This window comes from Accipiter gentilis, chromosome 36 (assembly GCF_929443795.1).
Source record: "Accipiter gentilis chromosome 36, bAccGen1.1, whole genome shotgun sequence".
Classification (NCBI taxonomy): Eukaryota; Metazoa; Chordata; class Aves; order Accipitriformes; family Accipitridae; genus Astur; species Astur gentilis.
The window spans coordinates 818,238-839,832 of record NC_064915.1 but is presented as its reverse complement, the minus strand read 5'-3'; the positions used below and the strand labels follow the sequence as shown (position 1 = coordinate 839,832).

The 21,595-nt window shown below is 51.5% G+C and overlaps 2 protein-coding genes across 9 annotated transcripts in view; one reads left to right on the top strand and one right to left on the bottom strand.

Annotated features, from left to right (window-relative positions):
- LOC126034962 (class I histocompatibility antigen, F10 alpha chain-like) overlaps positions 1–21,595 on the top strand; it is a 45,239-nt gene that overhangs the window by 12,772 nt on the left and 10,872 nt on the right. For 2 of the 8 annotated variants that reach the window (XR_007504809.1, XR_007504807.1), the window contains one exon: positions 20,130–20,250. The exons of 2 other annotated variants lie outside the window; for them this stretch is intronic. Coding sequence is in view for 3 of the 6 variants with exons in the window: in XM_049792987.1 (XP_049648944.1) it covers positions 7,708–7,813; positions 8,616–8,879 (370 nt within the window). In the remaining 3 variants the exon portion in view is untranslated. Of the gene's footprint in view, positions 1–7,692; positions 7,814–8,615; positions 8,880–20,129; positions 20,251–21,595 lie in introns of those variants that run through there. 4 more of the 8 variants (XM_049792988.1, XM_049792986.1, XR_007504808.1 and 1 more) reach the window with 3 other exon arrangements.
- TAP2 (transporter 2, ATP binding cassette subfamily B member) overlaps positions 9,251–21,595 on the bottom strand; it is a 29,784-nt gene continuing 17,439 nt past the window's right edge. The window contains exons 13-18 of the mRNA XM_049792809.1: positions 19,549–21,367; positions 12,402–12,559; positions 11,879–11,938; positions 10,719–11,064; positions 10,348–10,609; positions 9,251–9,675 (exon numbers count right to left, since the gene is read on the bottom strand). The gene's annotated coding sequence lies outside the window, so the exon portion shown is untranslated. The remainder of the gene's footprint in view (positions 9,676–10,347; positions 10,610–10,718; positions 11,065–11,878; positions 11,939–12,401; positions 12,560–19,548; positions 21,368–21,595) is intronic.

The following is a 21,595-nucleotide window of genomic DNA, read 5'->3' as shown; positions in this document are numbered from 1 at the left end:
CGCTCCCATATCTACAAGAAAATCCACCTCTTGTTCTATTTTCCCCAGCTTAACCTTAACCAGTGGATCTGCTAGGGTGGATTCCCCCGGTCCCCCTCATTGACCAGAGGTAACATTGGCTACGACAGCTTGTGCTCCACTTAGCTTAGGACATTGTCCTTTCCAGTGGCCTATTTCTTTACAATAAGCACATTGGTCCGACCTTAGGGGCTGGCGTGAGCCTCCCCTCCTTCCAGTTCCCCGACCCCTCCCATGAAGGGAGTTGTCCTGCTTTCCCAGGGCAGCTAGAGTAGCTGCAGCAATAGCTTTTCCCATTTTTCGTCTCTCACCCCCTTCTCTGTTCCGATACGTTCTCCAAGCTTCCTCTATCAATTTCTCTAAGTCCCTTATCTCAGGCTCTTTCAGTTTCTGAAGCTTTCGCCTTATGTCTTCTGAAGATTGTCCTAGAAACAAAGAGACTAACTGTTGTTTTCCTACTTCAGATAAAGGATCTAAGGCAGTAAATTTCCGCATAGCTGCTCTTAACCGATCAAGAAACTCTGTGGGACTTTCAGTCTGACCTTTTTTTACTGCATACAGACTTGACCAGTTAACTGCTTTCGGTATCGCATTTTCAATACCAATCTTTATCCATTCTTGATATTTTTTCAACCATCGGTAATCACCGTCATGTTCTCGGTACATGATTATCTACCGTACCACGTAAAACCCCAGCAGTTATTTGAATTTGGACCTGAGTCCGAGCAGTCTTTATTATTAATTGCTTTTCAGTTTTGGTTAAGGCATCTAACATGAAATCAATGTCCTTCCAATCTGGATCTTGATTTTTAACGATTAACTCAAATGTTTTAGCAACTCCCTCAGGATCATCCCAATATCCTTTTACCATTTCCCTCCATGAATCTAAATCATTCATCGTAAATGGCACTTTAATCCTTGTAGGACCAGTAGCTCCTATTGCCTGTCTTAAGGGAGCCTGGATTATTGGACCGACCTTACTCTGGGTGCGAGCTGTAATAGGAGTAAAACCTAAATCTTTTGTGCTCGTACCTTCATCAGATTCTTTCGCACCCGAATCATCAGTAAAATTACCTTCTATGGGTGTTGGAGCTAGTAAGGGTGGTGAAAACCCAAAGTCTTCTATTCTTTCCTCAGTTTCCTTTAATTTTACACAACTTTGTCCTATACTACATGCCGAACAACATCTCTTCATCTTCCCTGTAGTCCCTTTCTGCTTCTTTTCCATTGCTAACACAAGAGGATCTTGTAGGGCCAAATTAATGCCACATTCTTTCTGCCATTCTGAATGATTTCTTAAAGTGAAAAACATATCTGCGTACATCACCTCATCCCATTTTCCTTCTCGTCTCAAAAACAACATCAATTGTAACAAAGTGTTATAATTCAATGTCCCATTAAAGGGCCATTTTTCATCACTGTCTAACTTATATAAAGGCCACCACTGATTGCAATATTTTATTAAAGTTTTCTTATCCACACTTCCCCCTGGTGGTCCCCCTATCTCCTTCCAGTGATCCAAAATACAGCTTAAGGGGCTCTTTATCAATATTCCACCACTTTGATTGTGGTTGGAAAGGTAAAAATATAAGCGAGTAATATGGGAGGTAAACAATCTCAACTGTATATGTAGCCCATTCCCTCTTGTCCCAGGGAGTCTGAACCCGACACTCAGAGCACTCAATACCCCCTCCACAATCTATTTGCAACCTCTGTTTACACCACATGCATTCCAGGACATATGAGGGCATACACTCATTTCCTGGATGTAAAAGACACCACTCAAATACCCACATTTATGCGATGCACCATACAGGGACTTTCTTACACCAACACCACAAAATTATTAAGATAATCAAACTCAAACTTACAATTACAATGCTAACATATAAATTCAAGTTCCAAATCACCAGTGAGTCACACTTCGTTCGTCTCTGGCCGTACCCCTTGCGGAGTTACGAGACTGCGGATCAGAACTCCACACACTCTGCAGCTGAGCTGCGTCTCATTTACTCAAACATTCAGTCCACAGTTTTAATTGTCTTACGTCGTTTAGACCAAAATCCGCAAACGATATCCGTAATTCAGTCCCAATAGCCATTTACACATTCAGTAACCAAAAACGTCAAAATCAAATTCAAAACATAAACAAAAGCACGAGTGGGTACCAAACCTAGAGCACACAAAGCGTACAAAAGCATACAGAGCGTACCGAAAAAAAAGCACCCAAACATATACCAAACCAAAGGTATACCAAGGGTGCTAGCTACCTGGTATACACCATCCTGCATAAGTTTACTTTTGTCTTATGACTTATGGATAGCTTTGCAAATGACCAGTCCCAAAAATAAAATAGACAGAATAAAGAATACCTTTACTCCTTTAGATGGTGTCCTTGTCCGGTCCCGCAGTGATCCAATTGAGGCGAGGAGTCCCTCCAGGAAATCCCGGGGGTACTCTAGGGAGACCTGTTCTCAGCAGGTCCTGCAGCTGAGCAGAGCAGGTCCCATCTGGGTCGCCAGATTGAGTCAAAGAAATTAACTCAATAGTTTGATTAACTATTAAGTAGGTATTCTTTATTGGCAGCGCTGCATGCACGGGGGATTGCTCCACCTGTCATGCACACCGTCGGGTCTAATTGTGCAGGTTAAGTACATGTTCCACATACATATTCACTAGATTTCCGAGAAATGTTACACATATTCATTAGTTTTCTGGGAAACTATTAGCATATGCAAATGTCCTTTACACAGGCGCATTGAAGATTTCTCGTGGTCTTCAGGAGTCCTCTGGTGGTCTTCCATAGTCTTCCCCACTTGTCCGCTATTTGACCCTCCTCAGGTGATTCTGCGCAGTATGGTCTTGTACATGTTTTGATACATCCAGTGCTTGTTAGTGCTCTTATTATCTAAGTTTTCATTAGTGGTGTGGAACCATATGGTTAGTTTAAGCTAAATTATCTACAAGGACGAGAACAAAGGCAGGAGTCCTTACCTTTTCTGGCCCTATCTATTCAAGCAAGGCCTCTACTTGTGCCTTCTCGACAAGATCGTAAATTCATCAAACATTTAATTAAGTTTTGTGATGGCTCATGGTTCCTTCTTGCTCATCACTCCCAAGTACCAGTCTCTGACAGGCTTAATCCTTGACAAACACCAGTCTTTGGTATGTAAAGTTACAGAGAGACAATCATTAAGCAATTAGCAGTTCGTTCTCTATATCACCTGGGAGACACCAGGACCAGGGACCTCGGGGACACAGGGACGTCCAGGAGGGGGACACACCTCCTACCTGTGTCATAGCGCAGGGGCAGGCAGGTGATGAAGGTGTGGGTGGGCACCCGCCTGGTGGGCTGCCACCATCAGCTCTGCCCGGCTCCACTCTCCCCAGAGTGAGTGGGAGAAGAGCACCGGCTCCTGGGGGCTGACGGCCACCTGCGGTGGATGGGACAGCTGGGGACACGGTGGGGACATGGTGGGGACATGGTGGCAATGTGGCAGGGGACATGGCTGGGATGTGGCTGGGGACATGGCAGGGGATGTGACAAGGATGTGTTTGGTGGGCTGACCCTGGCAGGATGCCAGGTGCCCCCCAAAGTCACCCTGTCACTGCCCCCCTCAGCTGGAACGGGGAGAGAAAATATAGTGAAGGGCTCGTGGGTCAAGAGGAGGACGGGGAGATCACACAGCATTTACCGTCACGGGCAAAATGGACTCAACCTGGGGAAATGAATGTAATTTATTGCCAACCAAATCAGAGTCGGGTAAAGAGAAATAAAACCAAATCTTAAGAACACCTTCCCCCCACCCCTCCCTTCTAGCCGGGCACAGCTTCACTCCCGAATTCTCTCCCTCCTGCCCCCCAGCTGTGCAGAGGGACAGAGAATGGGGGTCGGGGTCTGCTCATCCCACCTTGGCTCTGCCGCTCCTTCTGCCTCAGGGGCACGACTCCTCACTCTTCCCTTGCTCCAGCGTGGGGTCCCTCCCATGGGAGACAGTCCTCCACAAACTTCTCCAACGTGGGTCCTTCAGGGCACATCCCCCTGCTCCAGTGTGGGGTCCTCCCTAGGCCGCCAGTGGATATCTGCTCCACCGTGGACATTTGTGGGCTGCAGGGGGACAGCCTGCCTCACCATGGTCTTCCTCATGGGCTGCAGGGGAATCTCTGCTGCGGCACCTGGAGCATCTCCTCCTCCTTTTTCACTGACCTGGGGGTTTGCGGGGCTGTTGGTCTTACAGGTTCTCATTCTTCTCTCTCCAGTTGCTGTTGTATGTTATTTTTCTCCCTTTCTTAAATCTGTTCTGCCAGAGGCGCTACCACCGTCACTGCTGTGCTCAGCCTTGGCCGGCGGCGGGTCTGACTTGGAGCCGGCTGGTATTGGCTCTATCGGACATGGGGGAAGCTTCTGGCATCTTCTCACAGAAGCCTCCCCCTGTAACTCCCCCCGCTACCAAAACCTTGCCACGTAAACCCAGAACATTGTGGCAGGGGACACAGCAGGGAAACGGCACAGAAAGCTGGGGAGGGATGTGGCAGGGATGTGGCAGGGGATGTTGCAAGGACATGGTGGGGATGGCTGGGGACACAGCAGGGACATGGCAGGGGACATGGCAGGGACATGGAGGGGTCGGGTGAGGACACGGGAGGGATGCAGTGGTGACATGGCAGGGACATTGTGGGGATGGCCGGGAACACTGCTGGGGACATGGCAGGGATGGCTGGGGATGCACTGGGGACACGTCAGGGACAGCTGGGGATGTGGCAGGGACATCTGGGGACACAGCAGAGATGCGTTGGGGACATGGTGGGAATAGCTGGGGACATGGCGAGGGATGTGGTGGGAGAAGTGGTTGGGACATGGTGGGGACGTGGCGTGGACACGGGAAGGATGTCTGGTTACACGGGGTAGTGGCGGGGCCACGGTGGCCACAGCTGGTGACATGGGGGGCTGGCAGTGGGCCACCCATTGGGGACAGCTGGTGACATGGGGTGGCAGTGGGGACCTACTGGGGACAGCTGCTGGGACGGGGCGTGGTTGGGCAGGACCCATTGGAGATAGCTGGGGACACAGGGGGTGGCAGTGGCAACCCGCTGGGGACATCGTGTCACAGGGTGGTGGTGGCACCTGGCAGCGCTGGTAGGGGTGCTGGCAGGCAGGGAGGGGGTGACCGTCCAGCAGCACCCGCCTGGCCCCCGGCGGGTGCAGGCACAGGACCAGGGACACCAGGGTGCTCTTCCCTGCCCCCGGGGGGGCCACCACCAGCAGCACCTCCCCGGGCTGCAGCTCCAGGGACACGCTCTGGGGGAACGGACAGAGGTGACGCCCCCGTGTCCCCTCCCCCAGTGTCCCCAGCCCCCCGCATGCCCTCCGCACCATGTCTCCATGTCCCCCTGCCATGTCCCCACTCCCTCCCCACCACCTCTCGGTCCCCCAGCCATGTTCCCATGACCTCCCCGTGTCCCCATGTCCCCCTGCCGTGTCCCCACACCCTCCCCTCCTCGTCCATGTCCCCACGCCCTCCCTGTGTCCCCATGTTCCCATGTCCCCCTGCCATGTCTCCACTGCCTCCCTACCACCTCTGCGTCCCCATGCCATGTCTCCTTATCCCCCAACCATGTCCCCACACTCTCCCCACAACATCCGCATGCCCTCCCCACCGTGCCCATCTGACACATCGCTACCATGTCCTTCTTCCCCCCACCATGTCCCCATGCCCTACCCACCATGTCCCTGCGCCATGTCCCTACCATGTACCCCTGTCCCACCAATCAAATCAGAGTATTATAATAAGAAGTAAACCCAAATCTCAGATCACCGTCCCTTCCACACCTCCCTTCTTCCTGGGCTCAAGTCCATCCCGAATTCTCTACCTCCTGCCTCCCAGCAGTGCAGGGGAATGGGGAATGGGGGTTGGGGTCAGTTCATCCCACTTTGGCTCTGCCGCTCCTTCCCTCTCACACTCTTCCTTTGCTCCAGCACAGGGCCCCACCCACGGGAGACAATCTTCAACAAACTTCTCCAATGTGGGTCCTTCAGGGCACATCCCCCTGCTCTGGCGTGGGCTCCTCCCTGAGCTGCAGGTGGAGATCTGCTCCACCGGGGACCTCTGTGGGACAGCCTGCCTCGCCAGGGTCTTCCCCACGGGCTGCAGGGTGGATATCACTGAGTACTTGTGACAAGAAGACATCTTCACCAGCCTCCAGGCATCTCCCCGACCTGCTTGTCACAGCAGTATGACATTCCCAGCTGATGCCTGGGACGTTGAGGTCTCCAGTAAGGACAAGGGCAACCGATCCAGAGATTTCTGCTGACTGTCTGTGGAATAAGTCATCGGCGCTGGCATCCTGGCTGGGTGACGGGTAGTGGACACCGACTGCACCATCTGCTCTGTCTTCCATCCTCTAGCCCTCACCCAGAGACTCTCTACCACGTCATCCCAAACCACAATGGCTGTGCGGTCAAAGCTCTCCTTTCCATCCGGTGTGACTCCTCCACCTCGCCTGCCCTGGCAACCCTCCTGAAGGGCTGAGAGCCCTCCATCCCAGCAGTCCAGGGGTGTCTCCTGCTCTGAGACCATGCACAGGGGCCATGAGAAGAAGGTCTTCTGCTCCGAGGTCCCCCATAAAGGCCCTGAAGAAGAAGGTCTCTGTGAGCGGTGGAGGAATGCACATAAGTCGACTCAATATGAGTGATAGAAGTGATTCACTTTATTTGCACAGATAGCTCATATCTATACAGCTTACGATAATTATGCCTACTAGTCTTATTATGATTGGTACATTGCTAATGTTTATTCATTACTAAAACACACCCACTTGTGGTTTGCAGCTATGCATGTTCCACAAGTTTCTCATGGGAACTTCTTCAAAGTTGTTTATGAAACTCTGCCAAGGTCACAGTGTCCTTGTCTTTCTCCTGATATCAGCAAGACCAGCAGTTTTGGCCGAAGGCCTAGTCTTGCTGCCCACGCTAACATCCCTTCACACACCACTCTGCTCGCACAACCTTTCCATAGACCCATGTCCTTTCTCATTAAGCCAATCCCCAACAGGTCTCCATCCCTGAAGTCACCCGTAAGGACGCTGAGAAGATCTCCAAGCTCCGAGGTCCCCCATAAGGGCCCTGAAGAAGAAGGTCTCCAGCTCCGAGGTCTCAGAGGCGGGTGCTGAGGAGAAGGTACCGGCCCCCCCGCCCCAGGCTGGGGGACACCAGCCCTGGGGGACAGCGGGCAGGAGGGACAGCGGGAGCAGGATGACCCCTACGGGGGACACTGGTCTGAGGGACAGCGGCAACGGGGGACGCTGGGGGGCGCTGGGGGACACTGGGGGACGCTGGGGGACGCTGGAGGACACTGGGGGACCCCGGGTGGGGGGTGGGGAGGGTCCCGGGGTTGGGCTCCGGGGGTCCCGGGCGGTGGCGGGGTGCCGGGGGGTCCCGCGGGTCCCCAGTCCCTTCCCCCAATTCGCCCTTCGCCCTTGCTCCGGCTCTTTCGCTTTCGCTTCCAACCTGCGGGAACGCGATCTGCCTGGCACCCGGTGACGTCCGAGGCGGCTCCAGGCTGCCATTGGCGGGCGGGAGGGAGCGGAGCCAATGGCGGGGAAGGGGCGGGGCTTCGGCCGCAGCGGCATTTGGCGGTCCGAGCGGGGCCGGAGCGGAGCGGAGCGATGGGGCCGGGCCGGGGACCGGGAATGGGAATGGGAATGGGAATGGGAATGGGAATGGGAGTGGGACTGGGACTGGGACTGGGACTGGGACCAGGGCTGCTGCTGGGGGTCCTCGTCGGGGCGGCGAGCGGTGAGCGCGGGCGGGGACGTGGGAGGACCCCGCACACACCTCCGGGCACCGGGACCCCCCTGCACCCCCCTGGACACCCTTTCCCGGACAGGAGGATGTAATGAACGGGTTAACTTTGTTCATGAAATCGGGAAGGGAGAAGAGACATATTGAGCGTTAGCAGATGCCTTGTGTAAATAACAAAACTTGCTTAATTGGTGCGTAAAGGTCACGGGAAGAGGGCAACGGCTATAACTTACTAGCTAAGGAGGGAAAAGAACAACAACTATAATTTACCAGGTAACGGGATGGGCTCCACCAAGACTGCACTTTTCTACATCAAAGGACATTCTGTATCAAAAGACACTCGTCCTTGAGAAGACAGACCGAATCAGCCTAGTGACAGACCTGCACGAATGAAGAAAGAAGCAGCAGGACAAGGCAGAGACTTGCAAGAAAGAGATACATGGAATGTATATAAGGAATGTTAACTATAACCTAAAGTTGCAAGCTTGTGGCGGAGCACTGCCTCCCTGGCCGCCCAGCGCTGTTTTGCTCTTCTATCGCTTGCTAATAAATTCGACCTTTTTTATTCACTACAAATTGGCTCCTCCAATTTGTCACGCGCGTCTATAACAAATTTGGTGCCGTGACTCGGATCCAGGTTCTTTGGTGTGGGCCTTCGCAAGCGGGGAGGCGCCCTATCCCCGGATAGCCCCGTCTTGAGGAGGTGCTGCCACCACACCCTGGACCCGCGAACCCCTTTAAATTACGATAACTGAGCAAAAGAACCTGCAGGACCCCTTAAATTTTGTCCCCACAGGATTCCCCTCCCTGCACTACTTCGGTGTTGCCGTGTCAGAGCCCAGCCCGGGGGTCCTCCAGTTTGTATCCGTGGGGTACGTGGATGGGAACATCATCTCACTCTACAACAGTGAGACGGGGAGGACGGTGCCCCGGGCAGACTGGATGGCGGATAACCTGGACCAGCCGTACTGGGACGGTGAGATCCAGATCGGACAGAGGAATCAGCAGATTACCCGCATCGACCTGGACACACTGCGGGACCGCTACAACCAGAGCGGGAGTGAGTGTGGGACTCTGGGGGGCTGGGACTCAGTAGCACAGCAGAGTTCCTCCCTGCTTCTCCAAGGTGCTGCCGTCCCACGCTGCTGCCCCGTGTTGTGCCGGCCCTTCCCTGCCTGGTGTCACTGTCAGAGGGCTCCCAGCCACCCTGTCCCCCGGCCCGAGGGGGTCCCGGCTGCCCTGTCCCAGCCCCACAGTGCTTGGGATCCCCTGTCCTGGATCCAGGGGGGGCTTCTGGCCACCCCAGCCCAGCGCATCTCCTCCACCCGCCCCTCCAGTGCCCAGGACCCCAGTTCAGGAGTGGCCGCCACATCCCAGCCCCTCACCTTCCCCACGGCAGTCTGACGTGCGGAAAACAGACTCCACAATCAGTGAGACTGTAAAGTAGGTGTGTTCATTCAGCGCTGGGCAGCACGGGGGTAGTCCCACCAAAGTCGTGCGCGTCTGATTTGGCAGTTCACTTTAAATTTATACAGTCAAGCGTTACATATACATAGAGTTTCGCAATACGCTTATACATAGGCATTACCTATCCCCGCTTCATATTAAAATTAGCTCTAGGAAGTCATTTCCATAGTCTCCTCTCAACTGCGCTTGCGCAGTGCCTCCTTATGGTGGTCGTCTGGTGGTCGTGAAGATGAAGGCTGTATGTCTTCTTCACGGTGAACTCTTAACCTTCTGTCCCTGTGCAGACTCAGTTGTCCCTTGGCATCTGTCCAAATCCCAAGGCCGGTCTTGGCTGGTTCTTGGAGTCGACTGCTGCTTCTTATCAAGGACTATCTTCTGTCCCAGTCAGCCTCAACAATGCAAACGTTAAACATCACTTCTCATCCCCTTGGGCCATGTCTACCTCTATTGAAACTTCTTTAACTTCATTATAAGCTAGATAATTATTAAACAATTCCTATCTACATTCATAAATCTACTATATCTACTACGGTTCCTTTGGTTCCCCATCTCAAGTTGAGACCCCCAGAACCAGAGGGGCTCCCACCCCCAGTGTCCCAGGCCCTTGCCCTCCCCATGGTGCTAAGGCCCCCCCATCCCAGAGCCAGAGGGACTTCCCTCAGGCTCACGTTGGAGAAGTTTGTGGAGGACTATCTCCTGTGGGAGGGACCCCACGCTGGAGCAGGGGAAGAGTGAAGAGTCCTCCCCCTGAGGAGGAAGGAGCAGCAGAGACAAGGTGTGACCGCAACCCCCATCCCTGTCCCCCTGCACCGCCAGGGGGAGGAGATAGAGAAAACCGGGAGTGGAATTGAGCCAGTGTCCCATTCCAAAAGTATGGAAAGGGGGTTGGGGGGTGGGGTGGGCAGTGAGAGTCGGATACACTGGAAGCGACACAAACAAGGTGAAATGGTGATATTCAGAGGTTAATTCATGTTATTGCTTACAAAAAGAGAAAAGTGAGAAATGATAGAGAAGGGGGAGAAGAAGCAGAGATTTCCTTAAGAAAAGCAAGTGATAGTCACCACCATGGATCCAGCGGCGTCCTGTTGATCCTCTTCTTCTTCGGTGGGGAGAGCTCTGCCCGTGCTTGCCTAGTACTTGTTTTAAGCAGTCCCGCAGGTGGGCTTTACGGTCGCTTTTTAGCAGTTTTGCTCAAAGTAGGTGGCCCTGGTAATGGCAGGTTGGCCTCGGAGGCTTCGCATGTGGACATCTTGTGTAGGGGGTCGTTCTGTGCCAGATCCCCCTCTAAGTGCCTCGCACAAATCGCTGCTGTTATCATTGGGACTGTTCAAGGATAAGCCTGGGTTTGCTGCTTATCTTCCCACCGCAAGGCCAGACAGAGCATGTAGGCAGAGCCACCATTAATCAGGCAACGGGGAGACAAAGTTCTTACCTCGGTCCTTTACACCACCCTGTGGCTTGACATTGCCTTGGGGGATATCGATGTAGTCTTCTTCCAAGGTGGTGGTTGGAATATAGCCAACAGAGGAAAGCGAGTTCATTAAGCGATTTATCATATATTTCATTAGGCCAATGCCTATCTTTAAAAATACAAAGCCAGTTAATATAGCCATTCTGATCTGGGCTAACCATTTTCCCCATCCAGTAAGTCCCAATGACCTTAGGATGGTAGCAGTCCATGACTCAGGGTTCATCCCATCAAACCAATCGTGAGGCTGCATCGATTGGAATAATTCCCAGGTCTGATCGGCTCTCTCCTTCATCTTAGCTCGAGTGTCCTTGATTGAGGATGAAGCATTCTAAATGGTAATACAACCTTTGGCTTTGGCCAAATTTAACATTCCACATACCCCTTGTTCTTTTAACGATAACATATCTAAGGCTAATCTGTTTTGAAGGGTCATTTGGGAAACCTGTTGGACTTGCACATTTAGTTCCCCGAAGGCATATCTAGTCCAATTACTTAATACGCATACGTGCCGTGTGCTATTTTCTAATACAAAGTAGTGCCGTTCGAGGGTACGTTAAGGGGCAAATATATTTTCAACCATAAATGATACAATTTGTCCCATGGTGTAGTAGTCCGGGACTGTAGGGTTCAGTTATATGGAACTTAGTTATTGGGCCTGAAAATAGCTCATGGTCACAAGACTGTTCCAGGCGCCTTTAGAAGGCCTTGAACAGAATAAATAAGAAGATAGAAGAAGAAAGATCCCAATTATTAAAACACAGGTGCACATTCCACGATAAAGGGAACTTGGCACAAACAACCTCGATTCAGGGGCTTATCTTGACCAATTGGACTAAGACAAGTCTTGTATGCTTTAATTAACACAACCAATTATGTCTTGTGTTTGTGTGCGTGGACAGTACCAATCACCGCTTATGCTTGTGCGTGTGGACACCAAGTGCTTGCATGTAGTAGCCAATCAAAGTCTCTCAACAACTTAGAGAACTGTATAACAATGATTAGCTAAGCTCAATAAACTGGCGACTTTAATCATCACATTGGTGTTCCGTCATCCGGGCCCCGCACAGATTAATCCCTAAACCCTACACGGGACATGAATTTTTGTGATCGCGCAATCTCACCTACTGGTTGCTGATTGAGGATTTGACAGTGGGTATGACGTGATATCAAGTCGTCCTTATCTATGAGATAATTTGGTGTTGCGTTAAAGGGTAAAGGAATTTGGCAGAAAATACGCCCCCTTGTGTTCCATCTTATCCTCAGATGTCAGAGGGGCAGGAGGCGGCTAGTTTTAGTTTCTGAGAAATGTCCAATTCAGCCCTATAAGTGCGGTCGGACAACAACAGATGCACTTATAGCACACTGCATTCTCGTCTTGGCTGTGTTCACCACACGAGAATTGCCAGAGTCGGGGAGTTTGGTTGCATTAACGAACTATCACGGCTCGATTAATGAGCAGGGCAGTTTATTAAAGCAACAGGACAGGTTCTTTTGGATGGCTGGTGATAAATACACTGTCTGCAAAGCACGTGCCAATGATAATACAGTCGACTACAAGCACGTTCAATTATGAAAGAAAAGAGCTCTAAAGAATTCCAAGTTTCCCGGGGAAGCACTCACTACAGCCAAGTGTTTGAATCTCACCCGATAGCCGTCCCTATGCAGAGGAAGAGAGGTTCAGCCCATCGACTGATCCCAGAAGTCAGCGATGTCCTCCCAACTTGTTTGTGATGGTGTGGTGGGTTGACCCTGGCTGGATGCCAGGTGCCCACCAAAGCCGCTCTACCACTCCCCCTCCTCAGCTGGACAGGGGAGAGAAAATAAAACAAAAGGCTCGTGGGTCAAGATAAGGGCAGTTTAATAAAGTGATAGCAAAGGTCGCGCGCGAAAGCAAAGAAAAACACAAATTATGTTATTCTCTACTTCCCATCAGCAGGCAATGTCTGGCCACTCCCTGGGAAGCAGGGCTTCAGTACGCGTAGTGGTTGCTCTGGAAGACAAAAATGCCCCCCCTGCCTTCCATCTCCCTTCACTTAGCTTTTATATCTGAGCTGACGTCATATGATATGGAATATCTGTTTGGTTAGTTTAGGTCAGCTGTCCTGGTTATGTCCCCTCCCAAGATCTTGCCCTGCCCCAGCCTGCCATTGAGGGGAGGGCAAAAATGTTGGAGAGCCAGCCTTGATGCTGTGCCAGCACGGCTCAGCAGTAGCCAAAACACTGGTGTGTTATCAGCACCTTTCTAGCTACTGATGCAGAGCACAGCGCTATGAGGGCTGCTATGGGGAGTATTAACTCCATCTCAGCCAGACCCAATACAGAGCTTCCTGCAGAGAGAGCTTGTCTCGCTGTGCTTACCCACCCCTGGCTCTGGTGGTGGCTTTTCTGGGTGGATGAACATCCTATTTTCTGATACTTGGAGAGCTGCAATTATTACCGAAGTTCTCTAATTTTGAGGTTGCAGCTGATTTCTTCCACGTGTGTACATTTCTTGGCGTGCAAAATGAATGATGGTCCCCATCCTCTGTGGGGGCTGTGTCTCCTCACGCGGTGCCTGGGCTGCGCTTGCATCCTTGGTTCGAGGGCTGTGCTGGTTTTGGCTGGGATAGAGTACTGATGCAGAGTACAGCGCTATGAGGGCTGCTATGGGGAGTATTAACTCCATCTCAGCCAGACCCAATACAATCTCCACCCCTTATTCCATACCATTTGTGTCCTGCTCAGGACCAACATAATTTAATACAGATATCTTCTAACCATACTATTGTATTTAATTCTCATTACTGAAATCCTTTCTTACCAACACTTACAACTGAAACTACATACTTGAACCACTTTTATACCCAACGTACAGATTTATACATTCTTATTAATTACTATCCCCTGTCCTTTAAGAGATAGATATTCCATGGGCTTCTTCCACTCCTCCAGATGTTCACACACAGGTTATGACTCGGGCCCCATCCATCAAGATGAGCAGTCAGGACAGGAGAAGCAGTATGTTCGATCGTTGGGCACCAACACAGGCTTGGTTTGGGTCACCGATGCACTTGTCTGATTCCTTGCGAAGTTCACTCCTCTGCAGTTCAGGTCATTCCTGCTACAATACTTCCTAAAACATACAACTCACATCACAGTTTATTTTTCCCCCAAGGTTAAACGTCCTTGAGGCACACACTGGGTCTCCCCGTCCTTCCGCATTACCCACCAAGTACACCCAGGTCCCTGAGCAAAGACAATCCCACGAATGGGTTTGCCTTTTCCCATGGGAGGTGCAATCCACACTGCCTTCCCCAGCCACTTCCCCGTGTGCACCACGGGGACCTTATCTCCTCCCACAGTATGTAGGGGTTTTGTTTGGGCAGGACCAGGACGGTTAGCAGATCCTCTAGTGTTACCTAGCCAAGTGGCTTCTGCTAAATTTGTATCCCAATGCTTCCATGTCCCATTGCCTAGTGCTCTCAACATAGTCTTCAACAGTCCATTATATCTCTCAATTTTTCCAGATGCCTGCGGGTGATAGGGTATGTGGTACACCCACTCAAGGCCATGTTTCTTTGCCCAGGACCTTATGAGGTTATTTCAGAAATGGGTCCGATTGTCTGATTCAATTCTTTCTGGGGTACCGTGTCGCCATAAAATTTGCCTTTCGAGGCCTAAGATGGTGTTTCAGGCAGTGGCATGGTTCACAGGATATGTTTCTAGCCAACCAGTAGTTGCTTCCACCATGGTGAGTACGTAGCGCTTGCCTTGGCGTGTTCGTGGCGGTGGTCCAATGTAGTCCATTTGCCAGGCCTCACCATATCGAAAGCCCAGCCACCGCCCTCTGTTCCAGGGAGACTTTACTCTGGTGGCTCGTTTGATTGCAGCACGTTTCACATTCATGAGTGACCTGCGTGATGGCCTCCATGGTCAGGTCCACCCCTCGATCACGAGCCCACCTATATGTTGCATCTCTCCCTAGATGTCCCGATGTCTCATGGGCCCATTGAGCTACAAATAGCTCACCTTTACGCTCCCAGTCCAGGTCCACCTGAGCTATTTCTATTTTGGCAGCCTTGTCTACCTGTTCATTATTTTGATGTTCTTCAGTGGCACGGCTTTTGGGCACGTGAGCATCTACATGACGTACCTTTACAGTCATGTGTTCTACATGGGCAGCAATGTCCTGCCACAATGCTGCTGCCCAGATGGGTTTACCCCTGCGTTGCCAATTGGTCTTCTTCCACTGCTGTAGCCACCCCCACAGGGCATTAGCCACCATCCAGGAGTCGGTATAGAGGTAGAGTACCGGCCACTTTTCTCGTTCAGCAATGTCTAGGGCTAGTTGGATGGCTTTCACTTCTGCAAACTGACTTGACTCACCTTCTCCTTCAGTGGCCTCAACGACTTGTCGTGTGGGACTCCACACAGCAGCTTTCCACTTCCGATGGTTCCCTACCACACGACAGGATCCATCAGTAAACAAAGCCTAACACCTTTCATCTTCTGATAACTCATTATATGGTGGTGCCTCTTGGGCACGAGCCACCTCCTCAGGTGATGCTCCAAAATCTCTGCCTTCTGGCCATTCCATGATCTCTTCCAGAATTCCTGGGCGGTTAGATTTCCCCAGTCGAGCCCGTTGCGTGATCAATGCTATCCACTTACTCCATGTAGCGCTGGTTGCATGATGTGTAGAGGGGATGTTTCCGTTGAACATCCAGTGTAGCACGGGCAATCGTGGTGCCAAGAGGAGATATGCTTCTGTACCAACAACTTCTGAAGCGGCTCGAACCCCCTCATACGCTGCTAGTATCTCTTTTTCAGTCGGGGTGTAGTGGGCTTCTGATCCTCAGCACCCCCGGCTCCAAAACCCTAATGGTCGACCTCGGGTTTCTCCTGGTGTTTTCTGCCACAGGCTCCAGGTGAGACCATGTTCCCCAGCTGCAGAGTAGAGTACATTTTGTACAACTCGTCCTGTCCGGACAAGCCCAAGAGCTACTGCACGAGCTATTGCCTGTCTGATGTGCTCAAAGGCTTGTTGTTGTTGTTCAGGGCCCCATTCAAAATAGTTCTTTTTCCACGTTACTCGATAGAGAGCTCACAAGCTGACTATAACCTGGAATATGCATTCTCCAGAAGCCCACAAGGCCTAGGAAAGCTTGTGTTTCTTTCTTGTTAGCTGGTGGAGACATAGTTGCTATCTTGTTAACCACATCCATAGGGACATGATGGCGTCCATCCTGCCATTTTATTCCCAAGAACTGAATCTCCTCTGCAGGTCCCTTGACCTTACTTTTCTTTATGGCAAAACCAGCTCTCAGAAGAACCTGAATTATTCTTTTTCCCTTCTCGAACACTTCTTCTGCCTCGTTGCCCCACACGATGATGTCATCTATGTATTGTAAACGTTCAGGGGCATCGCCTTGTTCCAGTGCCGTTTGGATTAATCCGTGACAAATGGTAGGGCTGTGCTTCCGCCCCTGGGGCAGTCAATTCCAGGTGTATTGGACACCTCTCCATGTGAACGCAAACTGTGGCCTGCACTCTGCTGCCAAAGGAATGGAGAAAAATGCATTGGCAATACCAGTTGTAGCATACCACGTGGCTGCCTTTGATGCCAGTTCATATTGGAGCTCTAACATGTCTGGTACAGCAGCACTCAGTGGCAGTGTCGCTTCATTCAGGCCGCGATAATCTACTGTTAACCTCCATCCTCCATCAGACTTTTGCACTGGCCATATAGGACTGTTAAAAGGTGAATGAGTCTTGCTGATGACTCCTTGGCTCTCTAGCTCATGGATGGGAGCCAGGGAGTCTCGGTTTGTCCGATATTGCCGACGGTGCACCGTCCTGGTAGCGATTGGCACCTGCTGTTCTTCAACTTGCCGCAATCCCACAATGAAGGGATCTTCCAAGAGGCCAGGCAGGGTAGATAGCTGTTTGATCTTCTCTGCATTTACAGTGGCTACACCAAAAGCCCATCGGTACCCCTTTGGGTCCTTGAAGTACCCTCTCTTGAGGTAGTCTATGCGAAGGATACAAGGGGCCTCTGAACCGGTCACAATGGGGTGCTTTTCCCACTTGTCCCCTGTCAAGCTCACTTCAGCCTCCAGTATAGTCAATTCTTGGCATCCCCCTGTCACTCCAGAGATCCAGATGGGTTCCATACCCCTGTATCCTGATGGCATCAGTGTACACTGTGCACCAGTTTCTACCAAAGCCTTATACTTCTGTGGGTCTGATGTGCCAGGCCATCGAATCCACACAGTCCAGTATATCCGATCATCCCTTTCCTCCTCCTGGCCGAAGGCAGGGACCCTCTGTTGCTGTTCCTCATCAGAATATTCACTGTCCGATCCTTGCGGTACCAGACCAGAAGTCCCCTCACCAGAATCAAGGGAAGTGTTTTCAGTTCTTCTATGCCTGGAGGATCGCTGAGTGCCTTCTTGGGCCTCTACAGCAACTACGCTGACAGCCTTCTTCTTGGGTGACCCCTTCTTAACAGCTCTCTTCCTTCTCAGTTCACGTACGCGGCCTTCCAGCTTAAAGGTAGGTTCACCATCCCACTTCCTCATGTCCTCCCCTTGGTCACGCAGGAAGAACCAGAGTGTACCACGTGGCATACGCCTTGGGCTCCCTTTCCCTCCGACTGGGGCAGGAGAGGACTGATTTCTTGGAGCATCCCTAACAGCCAAGGCACTGTCCTGTAGGGATGAGGAGACACAGAGATTTTCCTCAAAGTTTTGGAGCCAAGATGACACTTTCTCCACAGTTGCTGTTTCCATATCTGGACAATACGTGGCTGCCAAGCTGTTAGAATATGACGCTGGGGCACCTTGAATCACCTTTCGCCACATGGACCAGGAGTGCACAGGACATCCTCTGGATCTTTGGAAACTTCCTCGTCATCTAGATCACTGTAGATGACTTCCACCACTGCTAACTCTCTCAGGTACTGGATGCCTTCATCTGCGGTAGTCCACTTTTCTGAGGAATTGACAAGATCTTCCTTGAATGGATATCTTGCCCTCACACTTGAGAGGAGCCGGCTCCAGAGACTGCAAACTGCTGCCTCTTTTCCAATTCCTCTTTCAATTCCCTGGTTTCTAGTGAGGGATCCCAGCTGTTGGGCTTCCTTGCCTTCCAGTTGCTGACTGTCAGCCCTTTTATCCCAGCATCGGAGCAGCCAGGCAGCAATCCGCTCACCTAGCTGGCGGTTGTAATCTTTCCGCAAGTCCCGAAGTTCTGAGGATGTCAGGGACCGGGTAGTTTCCGCCTCCTGTTTAAGTTCCCTCACTCCTTCCTCCAATTTCTTTATCGAAGGACCAGCTTCTAGATTAAGCCTTTCCTCTTCTTCTTCTTCCCTCACTAATCGATGGTATGGACCTGTTGATCTCCTTGTCCACTGTTTCCGTTTCACTATTGGGGCAGTTACTGTAGTTGTCGTTGGTTGGGTCCCTATCTCGAGCATGGTGTCCTCAGATGCAGTCTGGGTCCCTGCCTCAACCATGGTCCTCTGAGAGTGTTGAACTATGGCTCGGTAGGCATAGGCCAGGCCCCAGTACAGTGCGAGAAGCTGCTGGTTTTCATTGGGATGGGCAAGGCACCCTTCTATCAGGTGGCGTGTCAGTTTGCCAGGGTTACTTGCCTGTTCGGATGTAAAATCCCAGATTATGGGAGGTGATAACCGTCCTAGGAATCTGCCCAAATCCTTCCATATACCCTGCCACCCAGGGACCGGTCGCTTGAGGGCACATTTCAGTATTGCCTCACCTGAAACGTGTCTTCTCTTATACCAGGACAAGACCAGATACCACAATACCTATAATATACCACCAGTATTAGTTATTAGTATTGAACAGCTCACATAATGGTGAACAAGGACCTCGGGAGCCTGCATAATAAAACCATTCACATCAATGCCTGGTAGGGAGACGGAGATGTGTTCCCTCATCTCCTCCACAAGATGGCTCCCACAACACAGCAGAGCCATCAGTGCCAGGACAAAGCACACAGCCATTATTTGCATTACCGTGTTCCCAAACTCAGCAAGCTAGAGAGAAGCAAGCAGCCAACAAGCTCCATGACCTGCACAGGAGCTTGCCACTTAATAACTAGCTATAGAACACTTAATGCAAAACTGCCGATGTTGAGTCCCGCACTGGGCGCCAAAAAGGACTGTGGTGGGTTGACCCTGGCTGGATGCCAGGTGCCCACCAAAGCCGTTCTATCACTCCCCCTCCTCAGCTGGACAGGGCAGAGAAAATATATACAAAAGGCTCGTGGGTCAAGATAAGGGCAGTTTAATAAAGTGATAGCAAAGGTCGCGTGCGAAAGCAAAGAAAAACACAAATTATGTTATTCTCTACTTCCCATCAGCAGGCAATGTCTGGCCACTCCCTGGGAAGCAGGGCTTCAGTATGCGTAGTGGTTGCTCCGGAAGACAAAAATGCCCCCCTTCCGTCTCCCTTCACTTAGCTTTTGCATCTGAGCTGACGTCATAAGGTATGGAATATCTGTTTGGTTAGTTTAGGTCAGCTGTCCTGGTTATGTCCCCTCCCAAGATCTTGCCCTGCCCCAGCCTGCCATTGGGGGCGGGGGGGCAAAAATGTTGGAGAGCCAGCCTTGATGCTGTGCCAGCACTGCTCAGCAGTAGCCAAAACACTGGTGTGTTATCAGCACCTTTCTAGCTACTGATGCAGAGCACAGTGCTATGAGGGCTGCTATAGGGAGTATTAACTCCATCTCAGCCAGACCCAATACAGAGCTGCCTGCAGAGAGAGCTTGTCTCGCTGTGCTTGCCCACCCCTGGCTCTGGTGGTGGCTTTTCTGGGTGGATGAACATCCTATTTTCTGATACTTGGAGAGCTGCAATTATTACCGAAGTTCTCTAATTTTGAGGTTGCAGCTGATTTCTTCCACGTGTGTACATTTCTTGGCGTGCAAAGTAAAATGATGGTCCCCATCCTCTGTGGGGGCTGTGTCTCCTCACGTGGTGCCTGGGCTGCGCTCGCATCCTCGGGTCAAGGGCTCTGCTGGTTTTGGCTGGGATAGAGTTGATTTTCTTCATCGCAGTCCAGCGCAGTGTGGTGTTTAGGATTTGTGACCAGAACAGTGTTGGTAACACAGCGATGGATGTGAACAATGTTGGCGCAGCATCAAGGCCTTCTTTGTTTCTCATTTGCCTCCCCCAGTGAATATTTGGGGGATGTGCAAGATGCTGAGAGAGGACACCACCGGGTAGATGACCCAAACTAACAAGAGATACTGCAGGCCGTCTCATGTGATACTGAACAATAAAAAGGGAAAAGAGGGTGTTGAGGGGGACTGGCCAGCTTTTCCTCAGGAACTAACTGGGTATTGGTGTTGAGTGGTGGAGGTGGCAAGGTCTGAGGCCACACAGACGGGCACTGAGAAGAAGGTCTCTTTCTCCAAGGCCATGCAGATGGGAACTGATAAGAAGGTCTCTTGTGCTGAGGCCATATAAATGGGCCCAGATAAGAAGGGCTTTTGCTCCAAGGCCACGCAGACGGGCACTGAGAAGGTGTCCTGATATGAGGCCACACAGACGGGCATGGAGACAAACGTCTCCCAGTTTGAGGTCATACAAACGGTCACTGCGACTAAACCAGGGGCTCCACTCTGAACTATAATAGTTGCTCTTGCAGTCAAGGACACCCAGTGGAAGTCCACAGAGTGGACTCTTCCCCTGTGGAGGGGCAGAGGCAGAACAACCTGGTCCCTATCTTTGAGCAGGCTGTGAGATACAGGGAACGATTGTGTCTGTCAGCCAGGTGAAGACATTTGCTCCCTGGTTGCTCTGATGCTGGGATGGTGAGGCTTGACAGGCTGGAACTAGAAGGTAGGGAAGCCCAGCAGCTGGCATCCATTGCTAGGGACTGTGGGATTGATGGATTGGAAGAGGGGCAGCCACCCATCGCCTCTGGAGGTGGCTCTTATGAGTGTGAAAGCAAAGTATCTACTCAAGGAAGATCTTGTAATCCAGCAAGGTCAGTGGTCTACCTGAGAGAAACATATCTGGTACCTGAGGGCATTTGTGGCAGTCCGCAGTGACCTGGACAATGATCAGGCCCCCAAAGATCAGGATGGCATCCAGTGCACAAGGTTTCTCTGGCAGGTCTTTGTACGGAGCACACCGAGGTGCACCAGCAACCCGGCTGTGATGGACTGAGCAGACATCGAGGTACCAACTGCCCATGGACTGGTCTGCCAGCTGCAGCAATTCAAGGAGGACCTGTGTTGCCTCTCGCCACCATGGGGGTTTTTTTCTCAGCTGTGGACAGATTGTTCCCCAGGGTCCAGCCACTCAAAGAGAAGATGGAGAATCTCCCTCCTTATGCCTACAGGCCAGCTTCTCGGTTACCAAGAGCCTGCTTATTGCAACGGGGCCGTGGGCGCGCACCATGTGCCACCCGGGAGGCTTCTGTCTGCATGATCATGGGGAGGACACAAGGAAGTGGGACGGTGCACGTACTTCAGTCCTGGAAGCCCATGGACAAGAATCGTGGGGGAAAAACAGTGGCGAAAAAGGGAGCATCCAGGAAGATTGCTGCTCCAGTGGCTGTCGAGCATTTCCCCAGGTGCAGTAGATGGGCTGAGGACACCTCTCCCCCTTCTGATCCTGATTCTGTGGACTTATGTCCATATGGGGTCAACCCTCATGCCCAGTACCTTGGAAGGAACTTGCTGGACCAGGGTATGATCGTACCTGTGACTAGTCGTAGAATCATTTATGTTGAAAAAGACCTTCAAGATCATCGAGTCCAACCATCAACCATGCCCACTAAACCATGTCCTGAAGTACCCCGTCCACTCGCTTTTTGAATGCCTTC